Source organism: Odocoileus virginianus, chromosome 17, assembly GCF_023699985.2.
Source record: "Odocoileus virginianus isolate 20LAN1187 ecotype Illinois chromosome 17, Ovbor_1.2, whole genome shotgun sequence".
NCBI classification, from domain to species: Eukaryota; Metazoa; Chordata; class Mammalia; order Artiodactyla; family Cervidae; genus Odocoileus; species Odocoileus virginianus.
In genome coordinates this window covers 49827458-49852758 of record NC_069690.1, presented here as the reverse complement: position 1 = coordinate 49852758, position 25301 = coordinate 49827458, and the positions used below count along the sequence as shown (strand labels likewise).

Here is a 25301-nt window from a genome sequence, read left to right as displayed (position 1 = left end):
CTGCCGCCAGCAGCAGTGTAAAGACTGCCAGTCATGCAGATTGCCCATCCGTGCTGCAACAGACAAGTTACTCCCAGGTGCACATGCAATCCTCAGGACCGCAGGGCAACAGAGGCTAGGCCATTCCAGAGGCTGCCCTGAAGAGTCTGGCTCTCGGGTGGCACATCTCTGTGGCCATGACTACATGGCTGTTATTTCAGGGATAATTAGAGCAGAACAAACACCTGATGGAGCTCCTGGCTGGAGCAGACCCAGGGTATCAGCGGCCAGACAGGTTTGAAAGGCCATGGCCCAAGGCGGTGGGTGGGGGTGGGGACCACAATGAACCTCTTGCAGGGCTGCTCTGTGGGTTTGGGACCATCCCTTTCTGAGGACAAACTGACCCACAGCCATGCCCTGGAGGGTGGTGATGGTAGGACTGTCGTTGTCCCTGAACTCCAAGCTCCCTCTCTGTCTACACTCGGCCATCAGCTGTGACTTCAGATCCCAGGTTAGAACCGGACATGAGGGAGAAGTGGCACCTCCCATCCCCCAAAGGACAGGTAAAGGTTTTTCTAAGTGGAGCCACCAGCCATGCACGGCAGCTGAAGCATCACCTGGGCCTGCTGCCCCTCCTGGCTGTTTGGTCAGCGAGCCTCAGGCAGGGGTATGCCTGCAGAGAAGGGGTGATGAAGCTCTCTGTGGTCTCAGCCAAGGCCAGGGGGGTGGAGGGTGAGACAGACCCTGAAGACACGAGACTCTTGGTGGTGCCAACGTTCAGGATGGTGGCCCATAAGCCCTCCTCCCCTCTCAGGCAAAAGGACAGAAAGGCACATAGAAAACCACAGAAAACGTTCGCAACTCCCTAGGCACTGTGTTGGGGCCCAGAGCCCGCAACCCACAAGCATGCTCCAGAACCAGATGGGCCCCCACCCCCTTGCTCACCTCCCTGTAATCCCTGGGGCATGTTCCCTGCAGTAGAGCTCCAGGGCATGGAGATGAGAGAAGCCCCATGCCTGAATCCCACCCTTAACAAGGTCAAATTCATCTTCTTTGCCTCCGCAAAAAGTTTACAAATGCAAGACTCTGGCTTTTCCTGGAATTGGAGGCCTAGCAGCTACTTCTCAATAAAACGCTGTGTGTTTCCAGGTGCTGGGGCCGGTCTCAGGGCTCCCAGTTACTGGGGTTCATGGGCGCTTGCCCATTAACTCTCCATCAGGGAGGCAAGCAGCTGCTCCCCTCTAGCAGGCCAAGCGCCTGTCCCCTTCAGATGCCTGATGGACCCCTGGGCCACCGGCCAGGCTCCCCACAGCAGGGCCTGCCACTGGCCAGCCCTCTGGCCCTCCTTACTCTTCCATGGGGGCCCTCTTCACTCAGCACCAGAACCTGCCACATTTGGACCTAACAAACCTTGTCAGACCTCTTAGAGGTGCCGCAGAGCATATGTTTGTTGTCAGTATGATTTTATTTACTTTGCAGTGGGATCCACGAGAGCCGGAAGCACTGTGGGGGCTGGGGCCCCAGCAGTCAGAGTGGCCAGTCCCGAGCCTGGGGCAGCGGGTGATCACATTTAAAAAACAAAATAAAATACAGAGAACGAATTGCTTGCCACAGACATCAGTGATCTCTTGGTAATGGTGGAAATTTCTTTAAACTTTCCCAACAGAAACCCTGCCCTCTGACTAACCCAAAGTTCTGGAGAGAAGATGACCAAGTGACTTGATCTTTCAACCGGAAACGTACTTTCCTACCTAGAAATTGAGCGCAATGTGCTTAACGACCAGATGCCTGCAGCCTGTCTGCATGCCCGCTCTGCCCCCCAGAGGCCCAGGGACATCCCTCCCCAGTATCTACAGCCTGTCTCAGAAGGCCACAGCCCCGTCCCCGCGCCCAGGCTCAAGTGGGTTTCACAGTCCCAGGGGAGGACCCTGAGGCCTGGGCCACGTCCTGATGCAGGGCTAGCAGAGCTAGTCACGCTGCCCACAGACACGTCTCTCGGGGTCACCAAGGTCACGGCTCACGGTGGGTCTTCCCCGTGGCAGGAGTGAGGTGGCATGGGGTGAATTCCACAGAAGAGGCACAGAGGAGTCCCCCCAGCTGGGGACGCGCAGTCAGGCGGATGTGTGGAAGGGAGGGGGTTTGCTGACTCCTGAAGCACGCTGCCTCTCGGCCAAGGCTGCAAGGCCAAGGTCAGTGGTCTCTTCCCTGAGTGGCAAATGAGGCCCCCGGGGCTGGGAAACCATCTTCATGACACCTTCACCTGGAGAGTCCCTTGCACTAGTCCTGTGAGGTGGGCTAAGCCAGAGGCAGTGTTTCCTTTCTACAGATGAGGGAACCGAGGCTCAGGGTGGGGAGGTCACGCACCTGGAAAGGGTCAGAGACAGGATGGGAACCAGGTTCCTGACCCCTAGGTAAGTGTCTTCCTTCCATACAGCACTGCTCACCCTCAGTAGAGGAGCCCTGTTCTTAGGCTTCACAATTGTGGGGGCAGTTCCCTCTTCTGAGCCAGGGATGGCTGAGGACAGAATGCTTTCACTTGGAGGGAAGGCCTTGCAGCCTGGCTTAGAAATCCAAGGCTAATCAGATCCTAGGCCATCTGGTTCCCCAGGATCTCCAGGGGAAGTGCCCAGGCTCAGGCCAGACCCACAGGCTCCCTCCCCTTGCTGTGGGTTCATGGCACAGCTCCCAGGCTGGCCACACCCCTGCACGTGTGTGTGGGATTTCCCGGGAACGCTCCGCCTCCTTCCTCTGAGGCAGGGCAGCTCTAGAGGCCTCTGCTGGGCAGACAAACTGGAAGAGGCTTCCTTCCCTCGGCAGGGTGAGCCCAGGTCCTCCTGCCACCACCCAGTCTCCCTCTGTTATAGCTGCCCCTTCCCAGCTATTCCTACCAAACAAGACGCAGACGAGAGAGCTCAGAGGGACCTCACAAAACACCAGGGAGAGCCACAGAGGCCCCCAACTACCATTCACAAATTTTGCCCCATTTCTGAATCAAAGGTCAGAGCTGGGGGACCTCTGCCAGCCACTTCTGCCCTCATTTCAGGACCAGCATCTTCATTCTGTCTAGCTGTCTGCCCCCAGCAGGCTTTGACGGAAAACTCAAAGGTCCTGGATTCAAAAACCTCTGTCCTGCCTGACACTGTCCTGTCCAATCAAGACAACACAGTGCTGCCTGCTAATAGCGTCCAGACCATGGCTGCCAATGGAACTGCCCTTCTGGACTGCAGACCCTCCTCCTCTGCAGAGATGGACTGGGCTGGAGGCGGGTCCTCCCCAGCCTGCCCATCCCTGCCTCTCTAATTGGCTCAAGAACACCAATTCCCTGATTTGTGAGTTCCAAGTCTTCCCTGCTGGGACTTAAGTCAGAACCTTCTGGAATAGCACACTGTTCCCCTCTGCACTTAATCAGACCCCAATCCCACTGTTTCTCCAGCTTGTGCATCACCCACCTTCATTCTGCCATTGTCTCCCCTTCCTTGGGAGGGTGAACCCCACACTGGGCTGGTGAGTCTGTGCCCCTCTGCCCTTTCCTGGCCAGCACGTGCACATCAAAGGTGCCCTCTCTTCCCAGAGGCCCCAACGACACCAGGTAACATCAGCACAGACATTAGCAGTGGGGAAACTTGTAAGTATGCGTGCACACGCACACCAGCCAATAACATTAAGTGTCATTTTTAAAAAATGAGTTAAATAAGCAGCATCGCGGAAGATGGCCGTGCCGGGCTGATTATCCCGAATTTGCACGTTCTGGTGGTGGGAAGGCTAGAAGTCTAATGACTGAATTATCACCCTAATGCCTTTTGCTGGCTGGCAATAATCCTGGGGCAACAGCTGCCGCAGGGTTTTTGGCTGGTTTCCTCTAATTGCATCCAGATTAAGGGAGCCGTATAAGGGCGGGCTTTCTCCATCCCTCCGGAGCAGTGGGACCTCACAGAGCCCATATACCCAGGTCTTCGGCTTTTTGAGGTCCTGGCTGCTCCACGAAGTCCAGACCACACTGGGGCCTGGCCCAGCACACAGAATGCGAGGTGGGAGCAGTGAAGGCGGGGGTGGCACTTGGTACAAGGTCTTGGGGAGCTGTGAGGGTGAGGGGTTGTGGGAGCTGGGAGGTTCAGAATGAGTGCTTTCCACCCAGGACCCTCAAAGTGAGGGAACCTGGGACCCCTCTCCCTCCACCCCACACAGCAGCCCAAAGGCACAAGGTATCAGAAAATGTGCAGATGCACTCTGGCTACAGAAGAAGGGAGGGGAGCACTCTTTTCCCCGCTTAGACATCTCCAGTCCCTTCAGGAGCAAGTCATGCCCCTGGTAAAAGGCGAGTTCCAAAACTGTTATCTGGACCAGGATTTTGTGGCGGTAATGTTTTGTTCTAGCTCCCTACCTGGCTCCTCACCCCTCCCTGAATCCCTAGCCCCTAGGCATGCGACTTCTTTACTGCAGAGAAGGGTCCATTTCCCCACCCTTAGATGCTGAGTCTGGCCATGTGACTGGTTTTGGCCAATGGGATGATGAGGAGGGGTAGCATCTGTCAAGGCTTGGGAAGGTGCCTACACACTTCTGATTCTGCACCTTTGCCTTGGCCGGGACTGGTTTGTGGGAAGGATGCAAGAGGCATGGAGCAGAGCCACATCTGACCTCTACACACCTCTACATGTGTGAGCACCCTGTTGGGACTTAATAGCCCAACCCAGACCAGAACTGCCCAGCTGGAGCTGCTGCCCCACAGACCCAAGGGCTAGCTAAGTGCATGCTATTTGAGGCTGCCATGTTTGGGGGCTATTTGTTATGCAGCATTACTGTGGCAATGGGTAACTGATATGCCTGTTCATGGAGATGTGGTCTCTAGAGGAGGGTCAACACAGTGCCTGTGTAACTCAAGCCTCCTCCATAATGGATCAGGAGCCATCCTCTGGATGGAAAGGCAATCCTCTTTTCCCAGAAGCTGAGCAGATGAGAAGTCTATCCAGCCTGGACCCTGTTGCTGGACTATAATGGTTGGTACCCCAAGATCTGGGCATTGATGGGGCTCCAGGATAGTCTCCCCAAAAGGCTCTTGGACAGAGGTGTCAGGAACCTGGAAGTACCAGTGTCAGTCTTCTGCCCACTGGAGGACATGGGTTCATAGAGAAGCTGAGAAGGAAAGAGGCTGATAACTCCCTCCTTCCTGTTGATAAACAACTTTTTAAAGTGGCGCCATCCAGCAGCGTCCACTCTGTGAGAAAAGCTGAGGGCAGGAAGAAGCCTTGGTTGGGCTGTGTCTTTGTGATGACTCTCAGCACTTCAAGGATTTTTCTCCCTAGAAGGATGTTCAGGAAGATTCAAGGAACATCGATTCCAGGCTCCTTGTTCCTGTCAGTTCAAGAGGGCGGCTTCCCGTGCAAATAGCTCCAGTCCTCTATGCTGGCTGGGAGTCTTCCTGTGTCCTTGTCTGTCCTCTAAACCCCAGAAGGAGCAGCTGGGGAGGCTCTGGGAGCAGGGAGAATGTGCTGGGAAGACCTGGTTCCCACACAGAAAGCAGGGGTGCCCTGAGTGACGGCTGCTGTACAGTGGTTGCTCGCGCATCTGACCACCTGCGACGCTGACTTACAGAAGGTCTGCAGTCACGGCAGAACGCAGACCCCGCAGGGAAGTGGGAGTGTTTCTGGCACTTTCAGCTGCCTTTGTCTCGGTTGGTCAGTTCACATTGTGTCCCTTCCCTCAAACACTGCAGGTTCCCTTCAGAGAATTTTGCGTGCACACACACACATACACACCTCGACCCATCCAACCCCAAGTTGGTCGCAGTATTTGGTGAAAATGGCCTTCAACACTGCCGAATGTAGACGATTCTTCAACTAAGGGAGAAGAATTCAACACTTCAACAGCCCGTACTCAGGCTCATGGGCAGCATATTTCTTCACATACCAAGAGGATCAGATGTTGAAATGGACAGTATGAAAGCCCCCAGCCTTCTGCTCTTAAACCTTTCTACCCTGAAATCAGTGGGGCCTTTTTTTTTTTTGGCAGATGTCTTCACATCAGCTTTGCAGTTGTGGCTGGAGAAGCTGTGGAGTCTGTTTGATTCATTCAAAGAATGAAGCCTAATGAGGGGGTGTGCCCAGTTTGCAAAGATGTTTCTGGGCCTGGATGGGACCCTCTTGTTCTGGGCTCCCCAGTGCTGTCTCTCTCCTACTGTCTCTGCCTTTCCCAATGCCTGGCAATAAGACCCTTGGTGGCTGACGAAGCTGGAGGAACTCCTGGGTTGTGTTGAGATCCATCAAAGGTGGGCAACACGAGAACCCAGCCAGCCTGCATCTCCAGGTAGGGTGGTTGTGCATCCTGGTCCTGCTGTTTGGGGAGCCGACTTTTCTCTGGGCAGCTGGCAGGTTTTATTTCTGGCACTTCCGGACTCCAATTTTGTCCTTAATACAAAAAGTTTCCCTTCATGTTGCTCAAGGGCATTTTCCTTCCGTTTCTACCATCCTGTCCCCTCCACGCCCATCCCCACCCCCTCCCTCATGCTTGGGACCTGGCAGAGGTCCCCGCACCCCTCGTCCAGCGCAGGGAGCCCAGCCTATCTGCGGAAACTAAAGCCTTCTCGGGGCGTCTTTGGACCCTTCCTGCCTTCTCTGGGGGGCTTGGGGGAAGGTGTCTCCACGGTACCCCCGTACGGGCAGCTTTCCGACCCTGGGTGCTGGCCCGTACACTCCACGGCAGGCATGTAACCGCTGTCCCACATGCCAGTCCCACACAGCTTGCACAAGTCATGCAGGCTACAGGGGATCCGCGGCAAGAGGCGAAACTGGTACAGCAAACTCCTCGCCTGCAAACAGAGAGGACAGTGATGATGAGGGACAGCGGGCAGCTAGCGATCCAAGAGCAACAACAGTCAGCACCCGAAGGTGCGCCTTACGCCAGGTCAGGGCGAGGGCTCTGCCTGCCTCACCCCTTTCAACACCCTGATCCAGCTGAAGGCAGGGGCTATAAAGTTTCACAAGCCGCGCTCCCATGCAGCTAGACCCAAAGATGGCTCCCCTAATGGCCTTCATATGAAAGGGGAACAGGGCCCACCCTGTCCCTCCCTGGCTTAGCCTGGCCCCATGGCTCCACCTCTCTGCCCTGCAGGACTTCTTCAAGCCCTCTTCATGCCCACTCCACCCCTGACCCCAGGCCCTCCTCGCTGCCCCTGGAAAACACCAGAAAGCTTTAAGAAGCAGGAGCCTGGGAAGTAGGGAGGTGGCAAAGGCCCTCTTTATCCCACTAACCTTGGATGAAGGGTTGGCCACCTCCCCTCCCTAAGCCTCCTGCTTAGTTTTCTCAGCTCTGGGCTATGAGTGAGGTGCCTCACGGTGGAGGACCTGTCTGTCAAAATGGGTAATCTGTTCCTTCCACGAGGAGAGGGGCCTCTTTTGTCAGCCTGATGGGTGCCCTGAGCAGATGCCATACATGCTGACCTTGGTGGGGAGCTCCCAGGATGGAGAGTTGAGGCAGGGCTCTGCATGTGGGCAGGAGTCTACAAATGTGGGGTGTGGAGCTTGTAGGGGGCCCTGTAGGGGTGGAGCTCTGGAAGTAGACATGGGGTTCTATATAAGGGAGGGCAGGGCTGCATGTTGGGGGCCACACTCACCTTCCTGAGAACAAGCTCCCCATTCATGTGCATGGCCAGGTTTCCAAAGTGCAGAAGCATCTGGTCAGTGGCCAGCTGCTGCTCTATGACATCATCCCCGTAGATGGCCACGATGGCCACGCAGATGAAAAGGTGGAAGTAATCTGTCTGGGGGTAGAGAGTGGGTTCAGATAAGGCCCCTGACCCAGCCCTGGGTCCTGACTGCTGGTAGAGGCCACAAGCAGAGCTGTGGGGTCAAGGGCTCCCAGGTGAGGCCGTCTGGGTTAGTGTGGCCCTAGGCAAGCCTAGCAGCCTCCTCAGTTTCCCCAACTGCAAATGGGCCAGTGTCAGCACCTACATCCAAAGACTGCTGTGATGCACAAAAGGGCAATGCTGGGGCCAGTCACCAACAGGCTGCTGGTCCCCTTTGGGGAGCCCTCTAGGAGCTGCTCCAGCATACGGGCAAAGAACATGCTCCTCTGAAGCCTGGCTACTACCCATTCTGGGGTCTTGAGAGATGATGAGTCAGAACATGCTCTAGTGGGTGGTGGAACATGCTATCAAGGAGGAAGAACTTTCCGGCAGCCACCCACTGGTCATTGTGCTCCTGCCTCAAGGCCAAATGTCCCAGCTTGTGCCCCAGAGATGACTCTTAGGTTTGTTGGTAAGAAAAGTGGGGCGGAGAGCCTCAGAGCCAAGCACAGCAGCTCCCCATAGTTCCCGACAATGAGCCCACCCTCTTTAACCAGATTTCAGGCCCATTGAGGACTCCGCTGCCTTCCCTGGAGGCTGCCTCACATTTTGCTACCCAGCAAGGCCGGGCCTGCAGCAGGATGCTGGCGCTTGGTCCTCACGGGGTACATCCTGTGTGCTCTCCAGCCCGGATGCTCTGAGGGCACACCGCCTTTGAGTCACACTAGCTCCCGGGGGCAGAGGAAGGACAAGGACCACCAGGAAGCCTGTGTTTAGTCTCCTGACGTCGGCCACCCAGCCAGACAGAACCCTGTTCCTTCCCAAACAGGGCCAGGCAGAGCCTTGGATGCGCAGGCAGAGGTTACGGGCAGCAAACACCCCACATCCCACCCACTCTGGAAAGGCCATTCCCAGACTGCCCAGCCCCTTCCTCTGAATTAATCTGGAATGGTCTTGCTGTGGCTCAGAACGATCCTTCTGCAGCTATTTGAATTGCAGCTGGGGCTGGTGGGGTGGGGTGGGGGGGACAGCGGAGGAGTTCCAGGAAGGTTCATGTCCAGCTCCTCTGGGAGAGGACTACGGGGAAGAAAAGGTGGAGCACATTCTAAACGGGGCTGGACGGCAGTACCAGACTAACCCCAGTTCACTGGACCAGGCCCAGGGCAGCCCGTCCCCCAAGGGCAAACTGGAAGTATAAGAATGAATAAAACAGAGCCCTTCACACTCTGGGGACACTTTAAAGTTAAACCAGCTGGTAGTGACCACCCCTCACCCCCAGCCAGAGCTCACTCTAATGAATTAGCCTACCCCCACTACCATCATCCTACTGTCCCCCGCCTCAACCTCCTGCCACTAATTTGATCAAGGGGTGTGGCCAAATGAGGCTAAATTTAGCCTAAGAAATGGCCCCATCTGTTGGGTGATGCTCTGGGTTCACATGTAACATTAGCCTAAATGTGATGTCCCGAAGGTGGCAAATTTGCTGCTAGAAAAAAACGCAATGAGGCTTTGTGCGAAGCGGACACAATTTTTTTAAAAAATATGATCCAGTGTTTTGGACCATCCTTGCCAGTGCTTCCTAGATTCCACTCTGCAGTACACACAGAGCAGGCTGATCCACACAGGAAACACAGCTCAGACCTGGGCCGGGAGGGAACAGGAGAGGAGGTGGGCGAGGATGGATGAATACAAAACAGCCCATGGCACCAGCAGCAGGCTTCTTCAGACTCACTTCTATCAGACATAATCCTTCTTCGACACTAGTAAGGAAGGCAGACGCTGATGCACATTTCTGAGGGCTGGTGGGCGTGCGCATCTATCAGCAAGGTTTGTCTAATCCAAGCTGCGCCAGCTGCCGAATGAAGGATGGAGGCCGCTCTTGCAGAAATGGTCCTGGCCACCTCTTGGATGCGTCAGTACTATTTTTTTTTTTTTCCTTAAGGCTGATGGATTCAGAGAGACTTGCCTATCCTTTAACATGGCCTGCTTGTTGCTAATTTGGGCGTTAAAGCCGTGTGACAGGGCCAGCGTGAGGCCCTCTCAGGGGAATTTGTTGAGGAGATGCTGATAACGAAGGACGACAAGGGGAAATCACGTCCCTGCAAGGCGACAGTGGGTGGGGCCTGGGCTCTCAGAGGGGCTGGCAGGGAAGCAGGATCTCGGGGCCCTTTCCCTGAGCCATCCCGAGGTGGGCAGGGTGGGTGCTGGGCCTGGCATGTGGGCACCAGCGTCCTGCTTGGTCCCGCAAAGTCTTTCATGCTGATTGGTTATGACAGGAGTGTGCTCAGCCCCAGAACGTGGTAATGAGCGCGGTCAGTGGGCAATTTGCATCGATTTCAGTTACTTGGGAGGCGAGATGCGGGGTCGGAGGCTGGCCACGTGGGACTAGAAGGCAGTCGCCGTGTGAGGGGCTGAATGTGGCCTGTGAGGGGCCAGGGATGGTGGAACAAGGGGACCCCAGAGGAGGTGACTGGTTATGCGGGCACCCTGCCCTCCTCCTACGCCAGGTGTGGGACCGCTATCCCAGCCCCCAGCCCTGGGCACCCTGCCTGGCTCACCTGGTAGTGGGCCCAGCAGGCCTCCCAGATGCGCAGCGCCTCGGCCTCGGGAAACTCCCGCTTGAAGCACAGCAGGAGCCAGCGGTGGCAGAAGAGCATTTGCAAGCCGTCCTCGCCCAGCGAGACCAGATGCTGGTAGAAGCGTGTGTGGGTCAGCCGCAGCAGCTCCCGCAGGTACAGCTGGGGGCGAGGCCAAGAGGAATGAGCCCCCCAGCCCCGAGCGGGCCTGCCTGCCTGGCCCCAGAAGCCCCCTCCCGCCGAGGCCCTTCCCCGTTGGGGCCCCCCCACCCCTCAGAGCAGGTGTGCCACACATGAGGTCTCTATCTGCTTCATGGGTCTACACCCACTTATTCTGTTCTGTCCCTGGAAGTCCGACTCACATCTGTCTTGGTCAGTTTAGCCCAGATTTCAGACTGTTCCGGAGGCTGTAGCAAGGGACAGCGAGAGCAGCCTGCTGTGGCCCAGGAGGTGGGTGGCAGGTCTGAGGCTAGGAAGACCTCTGGCTCTCAGGCACCACATGGACCGTTTCTGATGCCCCCTCCTCCCTGAGATATCGAGCAAAGCACCCTTTTGACAACGCCCCCTCCCCCTCACCCACTCAACCACCTTCCGCTCCGATCACCTAGATTCATCATCTCCCAGAGCTGATTCAGAGCAGAGAGTGGGGGCGTTTCTGAACCCTGAGAGGCTCAATTCCTGTGCTTCAGGTCACCACCCAGTGACGTGGGACCAGATTAAGGCTATTTCTGGCAGCGCCTGGCTTGGGCTGCTGACTTCACCAGCACTGTTGTAAAATCGATCTCCAGCAGCTAACGAGTCACGGGGCCATGTGCTGCGGAGCCGTCAGTGGCGAATCACGTCAGAGCCCGTAATTGCCTCCCCAGGTACCGTGGAAACCTGACATCACAGGGCCGACACAGAGAGCGGGGAGTGAGCAGGCTCGGCTGAGATCGCAGCCGGGGGATCCTGTGGGGGGGTGGGGGTGTCTTGGTGACTCACAGGCCCCTTCCCACACAAACAGCCCATTGTTCCTACTGAGACTGCCATTGGGGTGGCACAGAAACTGATTCTGAAGATCCTTCCAGACTGGCCAGTTTCTTCACCCACTGGCCCACAGCAGGGTCAAAAAGTCCACACAAGCAGCTGACCCCCTTCCTCCCTCCCTCATGGATGCAACCCACCCCTACTTTGGTGCCCCTTACCTTCCCCTTTCGTCCCCATCTCCCTGCTCCTGGCTCCCTCTCCTCCAATCCCCCTGCTGTGTCCTGCTTTCCCATCCACAGCCCTCATCAGCTTCCCAATGGCTAGTCGACAGGAGTGTTCCTTGGTCTGGCATTCGAGGCCCTCCATTCAGCTCCAGCCTCATTGCATGTGAGCCACCAACCTGAGCGGGCCACCCAGTGTCGCTGCCCAAAAAGCCCTGCTCAGCCAAGTCTTGGCAGGCCTGGCAATGCTCAGGGCCAGACCCCGTGTGCCGTGGAGTCAGCCTGGCCCAAGGGGACACTGGGACTCCTGTCTTGGTTCCCTCTCTATCACCAGAGCTCTTTCTGTATCACTCCCTAGCATGCCCAGCATCCAGCCCTTGCATTATCAGCTTCCAGGCTGAGAATCTCTCAGACTGGGGACCCGAGACCACATCCTAGTGCCAGCAGCATCTGACAGGTGATTGGAGGGCACAAGGAAGGGAAGAGTGGGCACTCCTGGCCCCACCTCTCCCAGTTTTGCCTCCTCACTCCCAATTTTCAGTGCTGCCTGGTCTGTGTAGGTTAGCAGGGGCCATGGTGGGAGGAGTACTGCCTGGGCACAACAGGCCTGCTGCCCTCGAGGCGGGGCTGTGATGACTATCCAGTGGGCTCAGGGTAGTTTCAAGAGCCCCTCCCATTCCCATCCCTCGGAACCCTGGTTATGTCCCCTGTGGGGGACCCAGATGCACCTGAGAACATGTTTTATAAAGCACAGGGCCAGGTGTGATAGTGACCCCTTCCCCCCTGGGAACCTGGGTTAGGATGCCACATGCAGGGAGCGGGGAGGCCACATGAGGAGCTTCTGGACTGCAGGAGTGTGAGGTGGGGATGGCAGCATGTGTCCTGGGACCTGGGAACAGCGTGTGTCCCTCCTGGGGGAGCTGGCCCTAGTCCATGGGCCCAGGGCTAAGCCCCCCAGAGTCCACCAGCAAGGCCCACCTTGGCTTTCCTGCTGCTTGGTGACCCACAGCAGCCGAGCCACACACATCTGAAAGCCTCACCAGCTGTTTCTCCATGTCCTCGTCCCGAGGAGAGCTGACAAAGATTGTGTTCTGCATCAGACCCACAAAGCACCAGAAGGTGTCTGACTCGTCCAGGACCTCGGCCAGGATGGGGGCCACCAGGTCCGACATGCCCTGGGAGTAGCCGATGGCTGGGTTGTACACCGCATAGTTCAGCAGGATCCTCCTGGAGACGCAGTGCAGAGAGCAGGGAGGTCAGTGGAGGGTGGCCATAACATAGCAGTGTGTTGTCCGGGCCAGTAGAACCCCAGGCTGGAGACTCTGGGCTCTCCTGGACCCCATCCTTCACCTTGATCTTAGAGGAAGGAGAGCAGCTCCCACCATCATCTCCAGAGCTTGGGGAAAGGTAAGAGGCTGCACTTAGGCACTCACCAGCCCCAATCCTCTAGAGCAGAGCAAGGAGAAATGTGGATCTGATTTTCTTAATGGTCGACTGCCTGTGACAAAGGGCGGGCTGGCAGGGACGTTTTTTATGGGCTTCTAATTTTGTGCAATTATTTGCCAGGAGGCAGCAGAACGTCAAAGATGCTAGCCTCAGCTCCTGTGAGACTTGATCTCCCAGAGGACCACCCAATGGGAGAGGGAGACACTCGGGAGAGGCGGGTTCACAGCTGGTGTGGGCCAAGAAAGGTTAGGCTTGGTGGATGCCTAGGGGGCGGGGCCTTTGCTGGTACCTTTGGGAGGGACTTCCAGGCCTTCCCCTGCGTCACTAGGACAATAAGGGGCCCATTGACATTGTCTGAAATAGCTAAGGACTCTCTGATTCTGGGGCACTGAACCTAGAAGGAAGATCCTTGACCCCTGCAGAAGCTTCTGCGGCTGGTCTACTTCCCAGAGGGTCAGCTGAGACTTGAGGGGTGAGATGAGGCTCCGGGGCAGCAAATGGGAGTGAAACCCAGTTGGGAAGGAACCCTGCTGGCCGGGTAGGCGGTACCTCATGCTCTCCACGTTGGGATTGCCTTCGCCTCGGAAGAACTGGTTGCTCCGATCTGTCCGAACCACATCCTTGTCCACGGTGAACTGCACGTTCCGCCAGAAAGCTCTGTGCTCTTCAGGGGTCATGGAGAGCCTGGCATGGACCAGAGAGCCAGCTGGGGGGTCAGCAATCGTCCCACCCGCTCCAGGCCGCCAGAGGCGCCCCTCCCTGCCCTGCTCGAAGATGGGAACTGGGGTCGCTAGCCAACCCTCCAGCTGCCCCTGACACCGGGCAGCGTAGGGGCATTGTGCACAAGGCTTTCCCAAATTAACTCGGCCTCACCAGCCCCAGCGTCTGGGGGAGAGCTACCGAAACTATAGGGTCAGGAAGGTCCAAGAGACCTCAGCAACCCCAGTTCCCAGCTGCCCTCCCCTCGACCCCCGCCCCGCTGCCACCCCGGCGTTCAGTGGTGGGATGTCAGCGCCTCGTTAAGTATGTTGAAAAAGAATTCTAAAACCTTGACATGCGAGCTAAAGAGAGCCAGTCCTGGGGCCGGGAGCGGGGGTAATGACTGCACTTATCCAGACCCATCGCTCACGGTCCTGGGAGACCCATTTTCCAAGGAAACTATGGGTCACGGAACATATTATCAATGCTGAATTGCACCTCAAATTGCCTTTCCAAATGGCATTTCCCTCCGCGGCTCCGGAGGGGGGGTGGGGGTTTCCCCTCCGCGGTTCGAGGGGGCCCTGGTCGGGCGCCGCGGTCACCTTTTCTGCTGGATCTCGGCGTATTCCTTTCTCTTCTGCACCCGCAGCGCCTCCCTTTCCTCCGACGTAGACTCGTGGCTGTAATAACGCAGCAGGAAGGGCCAGACCTCCCCTCGGATTGACACATCAATGCCGCCGAAGAAAATGGCCTGGAGGAAGCGGCAAAAGTTGGGGAGGGGCCAAAGCAGGACCGCTCAAAGCACCCCCAAGTCCCCGGAGATCTGTTTTGGTGGCTTTGCTGCGCCTTCTTGACAACTGATGCCTTGATTCAGATCGCTGCAATTTGCACATGTTTAGAAGGGGAAAGTGCCGGCCCCCCATTCCCATACAGGACACAAACCAGGCTCATTTCAATGTCAATGCCCCCCCCTGGTGCGGCGCTCAGATTAACCTGTCGTTCTCACGTCAGGGCCTTAATCCCGGTTTTGGAATCGCGGGCGCGGGCTGCGAGCTCTTCTATACACGCTGTCGCGGGGTACCCAGAACCCGCTCCGGAGGTTGCTTTTTCATCGCAGCGGCTTTGATCGCTCTATCCGGCGCGTTCACACAGCCGCTGGCGTCAGCGGACGGACCTCTTCCCGCCCCCGAAACCCGGCCGGAGGCGGCGGCCCGTGGGCGCGGCCCCGACCGCTGGCCTCAGGGCCGCGGGGCCCGCGGGCGCGCCGGGCCTCACCTTGCGGAGCTTGTACTCCTCTTCCACTTGCCCCAGAGCATTCAGGTGGCGGAGCCAGGCCGCCACGTCCAGCCGTCGGTACATGCTCTCCTCGGGGTGCGTCTCGGAAGACGGCAGCTTGGGACGCCGGATGGAGAACTGCATACACGTCTTTTCGTCGGCGACCTGCTGGACGCGAGGACCGTCGGGGCGGGGGGTCGGGGGTGTGTATCAGTGGCTCAGACGCTCGGCTTGCGAAGCCAGCCCGCGCTCTTCGCGGGATGTCAACGCCTTCCCCCCTCCCCTCTTCTGAAAGGAGAGGGACGCCTCTCCCCCGCATACAAACCCCTAAATGGCAAGTGTAATTAGACGCAATTAAAATGAAAATACCGTCCGCTTACCACGGTCCCCCCTCGCGCTCCCGGCTCCCGGCCCACTCCCACCGACCGCCTCTCTCCCCCCCACTCTCCCTCCGGCCCCGCCGCAAAGACGGAATTAATGCCTGGGACGGCCAACTTCCCTCTGCCGGGAGGGCCTGCAATAAATTACATGTGATTGGCCACATACAAAGGGATGGCTGTTCTGCGAGCGGGGAGCCCGCCTGTCAGGTTGTCTCCACGGGCAGTCACGGATCCAGGGCAAAACTGCAGCTGACATTTAATTCAAAAATCAAAGGTTGTTCAATGTAGGGGGAAAAAAAAGCCATGCTACTGTAATAAGGGAAGCCAGCAGGAGGCTCTGTGGGAAGGAAAGGAATTTTAAAGTCAGCCCGTTTCTAATAAGCACATACACTATCTTAAACAGATAATTAAAGAGCTCTTATTACATTTGTATGTAGATTGAGGAAAATATGGCAGGAAGCCTTGTCAAAACATGATTTTTCAAGTGCGGAGTACTGCCTTTACCAGAAGCCTGGGCACATGTTTTAAACCCAAAGTTGCTATTCTGTTGGCCCCCAGTGACCACAGGTCACACCCTTGAGGCCTGGGACTCCAAGGAAGAGAGTGGGTGTTCTGGGCCTGGTTGGAGGTGAGGCAGGAAGGGAGGGGAGCGGAGGGGTGGGTCTCAGCAGCCAGATGTCTCCGGGGTGGCGTCAGGGCCTCCTCACGGGGGGAGGTCAGCACCCATTCCCCATTCCCTGGCTACCTGGTCTTTGAGGTGCGTCTCCGCGCAGTATTTCCACTGCTGAAGCACGTCAGGCAGCTTGTCCAGGCCACCGTGGTGGAAGTGGAACACCTTGTACTGGCTTTCCCGACTGGCGACGACCAGCTGGCCACTGGTGCAGGCCTCATCGCTGAGCGACCATTGGATGGGGGGGGAAGAGAACAGACCCATGAATATGTAAACATGGGTTTTTATTTCCAAGTATAATCGAGGCCGCTATCACCCGACCTCAGAGGCAGGAAACAGAAAGTCCCCCAGGAGTTTGGTTGCTGGCAGGAAGCAGACAGAATTATGTCCCCACAGAAGCCATCACCCTCTGCTGAAGAAGGCGAAGCAGCTCCCTCCTGGGGAGGCCCCAGGTGGGACTGTCCTCGCCCGGGAGATCTGCCAGAGCAGCCTTCAGTCCCCGCCCCTGCTGGCCAGGCCACATCCTCCCTTCTGTCCTGGGTATCATGCAGATATCATGGAGATATCATGATATCATATCATCCATCTCCTAGGGGTGGATGCCCTGACATGGAATCAGATTTAGAACCCAGATGGGTGGGCACTAAGGGACTCCCCTCCAGTGGGCTTTCCATCGAGCACAGAAGTCACTCTGGGAAAATCCTCCAGGGAAATCCACTATACATGCCTCGGGACCTTGACTGCCCTTCCCTGAAAGGCGGGATGGGGCTCTGGGTCTGGGAACCCCCACAGAGACACAACTGCTTCTTTGAAGCACTGGTCTTTGGCTGGTGCTGTCCTGCAGCTTTCAGGAAGAGAGACATGAGGTGGCCGTTAGGCGGGGGACTGAAAAGGATGGTCCCCCATCATGAAGGAAATGGTGCCTCCCTCTAGAAAGCCATAGCCTGTCCTGAACATGCATGGAGCGGTTGGGCCTCTGATTGGGTGACCGGGAACTGCCTGCAGCCACTGCTGTCTGTGTAGCCCCGGTTTGTCATCTTCCCCCAAACCAGAGCTGCAAGCAACAGCTGCTACCATCACGCTGAAGGCAGAGGAAAGAGTTTGGGAGCTACCCAGACCCGGCTCCCGCAGGGCAGCCACCATGGGGCACTGCCGAGAGGGCACTAATGATGCTGGGAAGCAGACGGTTGGGAACGTCAGGCTCCTAGACCCAAGCACGCCCCCCCCCCCCCCCCCCCCCCCCGGGAACACGGCCGGCACACAGGCAGCTTCCAGGACATGGCCAAGAGGGCCTCACCTGAAGAAGAGGCGGAGGGAGCGCATCTGGCCCAAATCCACTCGGAACACGCCACAGATCTGCTCCAGGGCGCTGGCCCTCTGCGGCTCATCCCAGCGCGGGGGCTGCAGGAGGCCGCTGCCGTCCGGGAACTGCAGGTGGGCATCCATGCTGGAGGGGGAGCTGGTGGAGCAAGTCATGTGAGGGCCAAAGTGTCAGTCGTGCAGTCATGGGGGGAAGGGCAGGGAAGGCTTGGGGAAACCGTTTAAACATGTGTGTCTGCTCAGAGACAAACCGGAGCACATCGTGCACAGAGAGGTTCTCCATGAACAGCCATGAATGAATTAATGAATCCCATCACAGCACTTTTTGTGACCAAATTCTGTCTACCTCTGTAAAGGCACTAGGCTGTCATAATGACAGTTGAGGTCCTAATGACTGGGTTTGAGCCCTTGCTGTGTGACCCTGGGGGAAGTTAGCAAGCCTCTCTGAACCTTCGTTTCCTCCTTTGCAAAGTGAAGATAATAACAGGCCTTCTAGTAGAATGAACAGTGCTTGGTGCTGGGCACCCTGGTTTTCAAGTCTTGCTAAAAGAAGCCTGTTTCATGACCGTTTTAGACAGCATTGGGCTTCCACTTGGGTTCACACTGGTTCAGTATTTCCCTGAAAAAATATTGGTTCCATAAGGAAACATTTCGGCTGTAATGCTATTAATACTAACAGTAAACACTTAGTTGAGCCTGGCTCTGTGCTAACCACTTGCCCCGTGCTTTTTATCACATATAATCTTCACAATAATCCTAGGAAATGAGCGGTTATTATCCCCATTGTACAGAACAGGAACTAAGGCTCAGAAAGGTTAAGTAACTTGTCCAAGGTCTCACAGTTAGCAGGTGGTAGAGCTGGGATTTGAACCCAAGCTTTGTGGCGCACATTGTTACCAGTGTATTCGATGGCGTCTCAGTTCAAAGTTCAGCAATACCACCCCATTCTTTTATTCTGCCTCTTTAAGAAATTCATTGTTTTATTTGGACCCTCGGCTGCAAAATATTTTATTTCATGGAATCAGCTACACTTCAGGTAAAATGCTGTCTCTTGAGATTTCATAGTAAACTCTAGCAGATAACTGCTAAAATATAGTCACAGTAAAGGCAAACATCGGTCCAACCCCAACATCCTGCAGAGCTAAGACTGTAGTCACTTTATCCCGCTTTTCCTGTTTAAGCCAAGAACATAAAAGTGTCGGAGGCAATTAATCTGAAGGCACCTCTTCCTCAGATGGGCACCAGGTCTCCAAAGGAAGCTACTCGGGATTGTTCATGCACCATCTGTCTAATTCGGAAACTCCTCAAAGAGGAAGACTGGCCTTAGACCCTTTGCTGTTTCTAGAACAGCACTGGGACTGGTGTGCTGTTCTTCCCTACCTGCCTAAGGAGGTGGGTGGAGCCAAGTCCTCCCATTTCTGAGGGGCACCTGGGGTCTCCCAGGAAACAGACTCGGGTGAAGACAGACAGCCGGACCGGGAGGAAGGCAGACAAGCTGAAGCAAGCGGCCACACGACAAACTCAGCCCCAAAAAGGCTGACGGATTCCCTGTCCTCCCGAGGGGACCCTGACCGGGCTGCACTGTGCAATGATTGTTTGCAAAACAAGGCAGGCCGCAGGGCTGAAGACAGCCCCCCACCACGCAGCTTCTCGCAGCATTTCATAATCTGCTTATTGAACAATGAGGCCGCAGTGGCCAGAGAGCATGTGCTTGGCATGCTTCCCGACTGGGCCGGCCCATCCGGGCTCACCTCCAAGCCTAGCCGGAGAGGGGCCACTAAAGGGTGGCATTATTTCCAGGCCCCCTCCCTCAGCCCTTCCCCACCGCCACTACACACACACACACACACACACACACACACACACACACACACAGCACTATCCTCTAAAATCTGCATGCTCTTCCCAACATGCTATGTGCTGCTCACCCCACGGGGCAGACCATGGTTTGCAGAAGCCAGATCCAGGATGGACACCGGCTCTGGGCAGAGTCCCTGGCTGAAGCTACTGCTCCCCTGCTGTGGTGGAAGGACTGAGGCCCTGAGGGGAAGGAGCCCCAGAGAGAGGGCTGCCTGACCACAACACCTTCCTGTAGCAACTTGCCCCCAGGCAGAAGTCTGCCTGAACCCTTTTACAACTCCTGTGGGGGAAATTATTTGCATTAATTAATTGATTGATTGATTAATTCAAGACCTTGTGTTGGGACCTGCAGCTGGGGTTCCACCATTCAAACTGGAGCAAAGTTGATGGAAGCCTTGGTTCTCGCTATTTCGGGCCTGAAGTAGCAGATGTCTGTACAGTCATCTAGGTCACAAAGGGCCACATCTGTTTCTGTCTCAAGATCCATTGCCATGGGGTTAAGGGCTGTATCTCATTTGCTCTTCTGCATCTCCAGCTCCCAGCACAGGCCTGGCACAGGACACAGAGATTTAATACCCGTACCTGGGATGAAAATTTTAAATGTCTGGGAATTTTAAAGTCATAGAAAAAAAAAATGGAAATAAAATCTTGGGAAATTTGAAATATGTATAATTTTTATTTTTTTTATCTTTTTACACATGCAAAGCACTTTGGTTTTAAGAATATTCATATGTGATGCATATAACCTGGCTTGTTCATAAAATTATTATGTGTGGTACATTAAAATTATAAGGAAGGTTTATTTAGGGCAATAACTCAATATGCTAGAAGTTAAAACTGTTTTATAGGTACAAAGAAGATGCTAAACTCTAAGAAATACAGCATTTTCTTTCTGAGGATCACCGACATGCAAAAACAGAAATGAATAAGAAAAGTCAACTCTGTCATCACAAAGCATAGCACATGTGTTGTCTACCTAATAATCACAGCAATGTCAGGCACAGAGTTGGGAGTTTAAATATGGCCTCAGATTCCTAGGGTGATGTCCATTCCTCCACCCCTGAGTCTGAGCTGGTCTTTTGAGTGGCTTTAATCCATAGGATATGGTGTGAGTGACATCCTGTGAGCTCCGAAGCCTGGCCTCAAGAGGCTTCTGCATTCTCCCACTTGGCACACTCCTACCACCAAACAAAGGTCCGTCTGGTCAAGGCTATGGTTTTTCCAGTGGTCATGTATGGATGTGAGAATTGGACTGTGAAGAAAGCTGAGTGCCAAAAAATTGATGCTTTTGAACTATGGTGTTGGAGAAGACTCTTGAGAGTCCCTTGGACTGCAATGAGATCCAACCAGTCCATCCTAAAGGAGATCAGTCCTGGGTGTTCATTGGAAGGACTGATGCTGAAGCTGAAACTCCAATACTTTGGCCACCTCATGCAAAGAGTTGACTCATTGGAAAAGACCCTGATGCTGGGAGGGATTGGGGGCAGGAGAAGGGGACGACAGAGGATGAGATGGCTGGATGGCATCACCGACTCGATGGACATGAGTTTGAGTAAACTCCAGGAGTTGGTGATGGACAGGGAGGCCTGGCGTGCTGCGATTCATGGGGTTGCAAAGAGTCGGACACGACTGAGCGACTGAACTGAACCACCATGTAAGGAAGCGCAGGTACAAATGAGTGACCACAAGGAGAGAGAGATCCAGCTGACGCACCACAGTCTCCTAACCTCATGGACCAAGTCCATGTCAGACCCTGTACCTGGCTGATCCCCCAGTTGGTGACAGCTGCCTGAGAAGGCCCCAGAGTGCCCAGCAGAATGGTTAGACTTGGCCCAGTCCAGCCAGAAGAACTGCGAACAAATTAAACGCAGTGGGTTTTAAGTTGCTAAGTTTTGTTGGAGTCCTCCATTATAGGGCTATAGATAACTGATACATACTGGAAGTGTCTGTTTTCAGAAAAAGCTCAAGCAGGAGGGAAGAAACCTCCAAAATTATTATTTTTGGGTTTTTTTTTTGGCTGTACCTCAAGGCATGTGGGATCTTAGTTCCCCAGCCAGAGATCCAACCCAGGCTCCCTGCAGTGGAAGCATAGTCCTAACCACTGCATGGGAATTCCCTTCCTCCAAAATTATTGAATTGTGGTTCTCTAGGTCAAAGAGACAGTGCGGCCAGACTCTAACATTTTTAAATATCCAAACTTCTAAGTTGGCTCTTGCTTTTGTTCCTTCTAAGCCTTTTGAGTCAGTTGAACAGTATGTCAATGGAACCCCAGCTGTAGGTTCCAAGTATAGTGCCTGGAATTAATTAGTCAATTAATTAATGCAAATAATTTTCCCCGCAGGAGTTGTAAAAGGGTTTAAGCAGACTTTTGCCTAGAGGCAAGTTGCTGCCAGAAGGTATGTGTGGGGCCCTCTTTCCAGGGTTCTCCCCCTTAGGGCCCCAGTCCTTCCACCACAGCAGGGGAGCAGAAGCCTTCGCCCTGGACTCTGCCAGAGTGAGTGTCCATCCTGGATCTGGTTTCTGTAAACCTTAGCCTGTCCCATGGGGTGCACAGGACACAGCGCCTTGGGAAGGGTGCTGTGTGATTTTAGAAATCCTGCTGTGTGCATGTGGAGTAGAGGTGGGGAGGACTGGGGGAGGGAGGTTGAAATTAACGCTGCCCTTTGGTGGCCCCTCATAATTGCCAGAACTTGGAAGCAACCAAGATGTCCTTTGGCAGATAAATGGATAAACAAACCAGTACATCCAGATGATGGAATATTATTCAGCAAGAAAAAGAAATGAGCTATCAAGCCATGAAAAAGATATGGAGAAAAGTGAAATAAGTCAATCTGAAAAGGGTACACACTATATGATTCCAAGTCTATGACATTCTGGAAAAGGCAAAACTATGTAGATAGTAGTAAAAGGATCAGTGGTTGTCAGAGATTGGGACTGTGAAGGAGTGAATAGGTGGAGCACAGAAAAATTTTAAGGCAGTGGAACTACTTTGTATGATATTATAGTGGTGGATATATGTCATTATACATTTGTTAAAACCCATGGAATGTACAACACCAAATGAATCCTAATATAAACTATGGGGGATAATGAAGTGTCACTGTTATAAATGTAACAAACCTAACACTCTGGTGGGGTTGTTGGTGATGGGGAGGCTTTGCATGTTGTTGGGGCAGGAGGCGTATGGAAATCTTTGTACTTTCCTCGTAATTTTGTTATGAATCTAAAACTGCTCTAAAAAATAAAATCTGATTTAAAAAAATGAAAAGCCAAAGAACAAACTGAGACATACATATGATAAGGGTTAAAATCCTTAGTATGAAAAAAGATATGTAAAAATTTAAAAAATAAGTGCCCAACAGGAAAAAAAATGGCAAAAGGACATGAAAAACAATCACTAGAGAATAAATATAAATAACCAATAACATTTTCATACTCAGAGTAATGAAATAAATGCAAATGGAAGCAAGATACAATTTAGGGGGAGGTCTATGACGTTGGCAATAATTAAAAGGTTATAAAATATAGTGTAGGTAAGGATTTGGGGAAGTACTCTTGCATGGCTGGGGGCACTGTACGCTGGCCAAATTTCTCTCAATGGCAATTTGGAAATCGAATGCAAAAGCCTTAAAAATGTTTATGTATTTTGACCCTTTACTTTCATTTCCAGGTATTGATCCTAAGAAAACAGCCATAGTTACCTACAAAAAACACTTAATGTGAATAGACACAAAAAAGCCTCTGAGGAAAGTCCAGTGCTCATTCAGAAGAAAAGCTGTCAGCAAACTAGGAATTGAAGGACATCTCAAACTGATAGGGGACACCTGCAGACATTCTACAGGTCACATCACACTCAGTGGTAGGAGACTGAATTTTTTCCCCCTATGATTGGGAGGCTCTATGCTCTGTAAGGACACCCTGCTTATTTAACTTATATGAAGAGTACATCATGAGAAACGCTGGGCTGGAAGAAGCACAAGCTGGAATCAAGATTGCCGGGAGAAATATCAATAACCTCAGATATGCAGATGACACCACCCTTATGGCAGAAAGTGAAGAAGAACTAAAGAGCCTCTTGATGAAAGTGAAAGAGGAGAGTGAAAAAGTTGGCTTAAAGCTCAACATTCAGAAAACTAAGATCATGGCATCTGGTCCCATCACTTCATGGGAAATAGATGGGGAAACAGTGCAAACAGTATCAGACTTTATTTTGGGGGGCTCTAAAATCACTGCAGATGGTGATTGCAGCAATGAAATTAAAAGATGCTTACTCCTTGGAAGGAAAGTTATGATCAACCTAGATATCATATTAAAAAGCAGAGACATTACTTTGCCAACAAAGGTCCATCTAGTCAAGGCTATAGTTTTTCCAGTGGTCACGTATGGATGTGAGTATTGGACTGTGAAGAAAGCTAAGTGCCGAAGAATTGATGCTTTTGAACTGTGGTCTTGGAGAAGGCTCTTGAGAGTCCCTTGGACTGCAAGGAGATCCAACCAGTCCGTCCTAAAGGAGATCAGTCCTGGGTGTTCATTGGAAGGACTGATGCTGAAGCTGAAACTCCAATATTTCGGCCACCTCATGCGAAGAGTTGACTCACTGGAAAAGACCCTGATGCTGGGAGGGATTGGGGGCAGGAGGAGAAGGGGACGACAGAGGATGAGATGGCTGGATGGCATCACCGACTCGATGGACATGAGTTTGAGTAAACGCTGGGAGTTGGTGATGGACAGGGGGGCCTGACGTGCTACAATTCATGGGGTTGCAAAGAGTCAGAAAGGACTGAGCAACTGAACTGAACTGATGCTCTGTAAGAGACAGAAAAGAAACTGAATCTCATAAATATTGGAAAAGAAGAAGTAAAACTCCCCATTTGCAGATGATATAATTGTTTACATGAAAAAAATCCCACGGAATTTACAAAACAACTCAGAACTAATCAGTGAATTTAACAGAGTTAAAAAAATAAAAGGTTATTGTACAAAGATTAATTGCATTATTAAAGACTAGTAACACATAATTGGAAAATGTAATAAATAAAAAATTCCACTTACAGTAGCAAAAAGCCCATATAAAATATTTAAAATAAGTGCAACAAATGACATTCAAGACCTTTACACTGAAAAACACAAAACCTTACTGAGAGAAATTAAAGGAAAACTAAATAAATGAAGACATATACCATGTCCATAGATTGAAACAGTCACATTGTTAAGATGGTAATCTTGCCAAATAGATCTACAGATTCAACACAATTCCAATCAAAATTCCAGAAGAATTTTCTGGGTAGAAATTGGCAAGCTGACTCTAAAATTCATATGGAAACACAAAAGTCCTAGAATAAGCAAAATAACTACAAAAAGAGGAGAAAGTTGGAGGGCTTATTAAAAACTACAGTAATCAGTTTAGTTTGGCCTTGGTTAAAAAGCAAATATTTTAATTAATGGAAAAAAATAGAGAGCCCAGAAATAGGCAAATATAATCGACAAAAAAAATTAGACAAAAATGCAAAAACAATTCAATGGAGAAAAGAACAGTTTTTCAACTGTTGTTAGATCAACTGGATACCTGAATATACGAAAAAATTAACATCAACACTTTCTTCATGTTATAAACAAAAATTAACTCAAAATAGATCACAGACCTAGATATAATACTTAAGACTGTAAAACTTCTAGAAGAATCTATAAAAGAATATTTTTGTGACCTTAGAATAGGCTAAGTTTTCTTAAAAAACAAAAAGCACAAAACATAAAATAAATAATAGATTAGATAACTGAAAACTCTTTTATTCAAAATACATCATTAAAGAAAACAAAAATGCATCCCACAGCCTGGCAGAAAATATTAATGACACACATATCCAATAAAAGACTTGTATTCAGAATATGTATGAGGAACTCTTAAAATTCAATAGTGTTGTTAGATAAATTTCTTAGATGTGATACCAAAAGCATGATCTATAAAAGAAAAAAGTGAAAATTGGACTTCATTAAAATGAAAAACTTCTGCTCTTTGAAAGACATTGTTAAAAAAATAAAGAGTCAAGCCAGAGACTGGGAAAAGATATTTGTAAGATATATAACTGATGAAGGATTTATATTCAGAAAATATAAAGATCCTTCAAAGCCCAG

At 52.6% G+C, this 25301-nt stretch overlaps 1 protein-coding gene across 6 annotated transcripts in view; it reads right to left on the bottom strand.

Annotated features, from left to right (window-relative positions):
• Positions 1-1425: 1425 nt before the first annotated feature.
• The window catches only part of TBC1D16 (TBC1 domain family member 16), an 89205-nt gene continuing 65329 nt past the window's right edge, over positions 1426-25301 (bottom strand). For 4 of the 6 annotated variants that reach the window (XM_020899348.2, XM_070479816.1, XM_070479817.1 and 1 more), the window contains 9 exons: positions 17287-17448; positions 16065-16212; positions 14940-15107; positions 14267-14415; positions 13515-13649; positions 12560-12746; positions 10315-10494; positions 7586-7732; positions 1426-6781 (listed from right to left, as the gene is read on the bottom strand). In XM_020899348.2, the coding sequence (XP_020755007.1) occupies positions 6533-6781; positions 7586-7732; positions 10315-10494; positions 12560-12746; positions 13515-13649; positions 14267-14415; positions 14940-15107; positions 16065-16212; positions 17287-17448 (1525 nt within the window). In that variant the 3' untranslated portion in view covers positions 1426-6532. Of the gene's footprint in view, positions 6782-7585; positions 7733-10314; positions 10495-12559; positions 12747-13514; positions 13650-14266; positions 14416-14939; positions 15108-16064; positions 16213-17286; positions 17449-25301 lie in introns of those variants that run through there. The other 2 variants (XM_070479819.1, XM_070479820.1) reach the window with 2 other exon arrangements.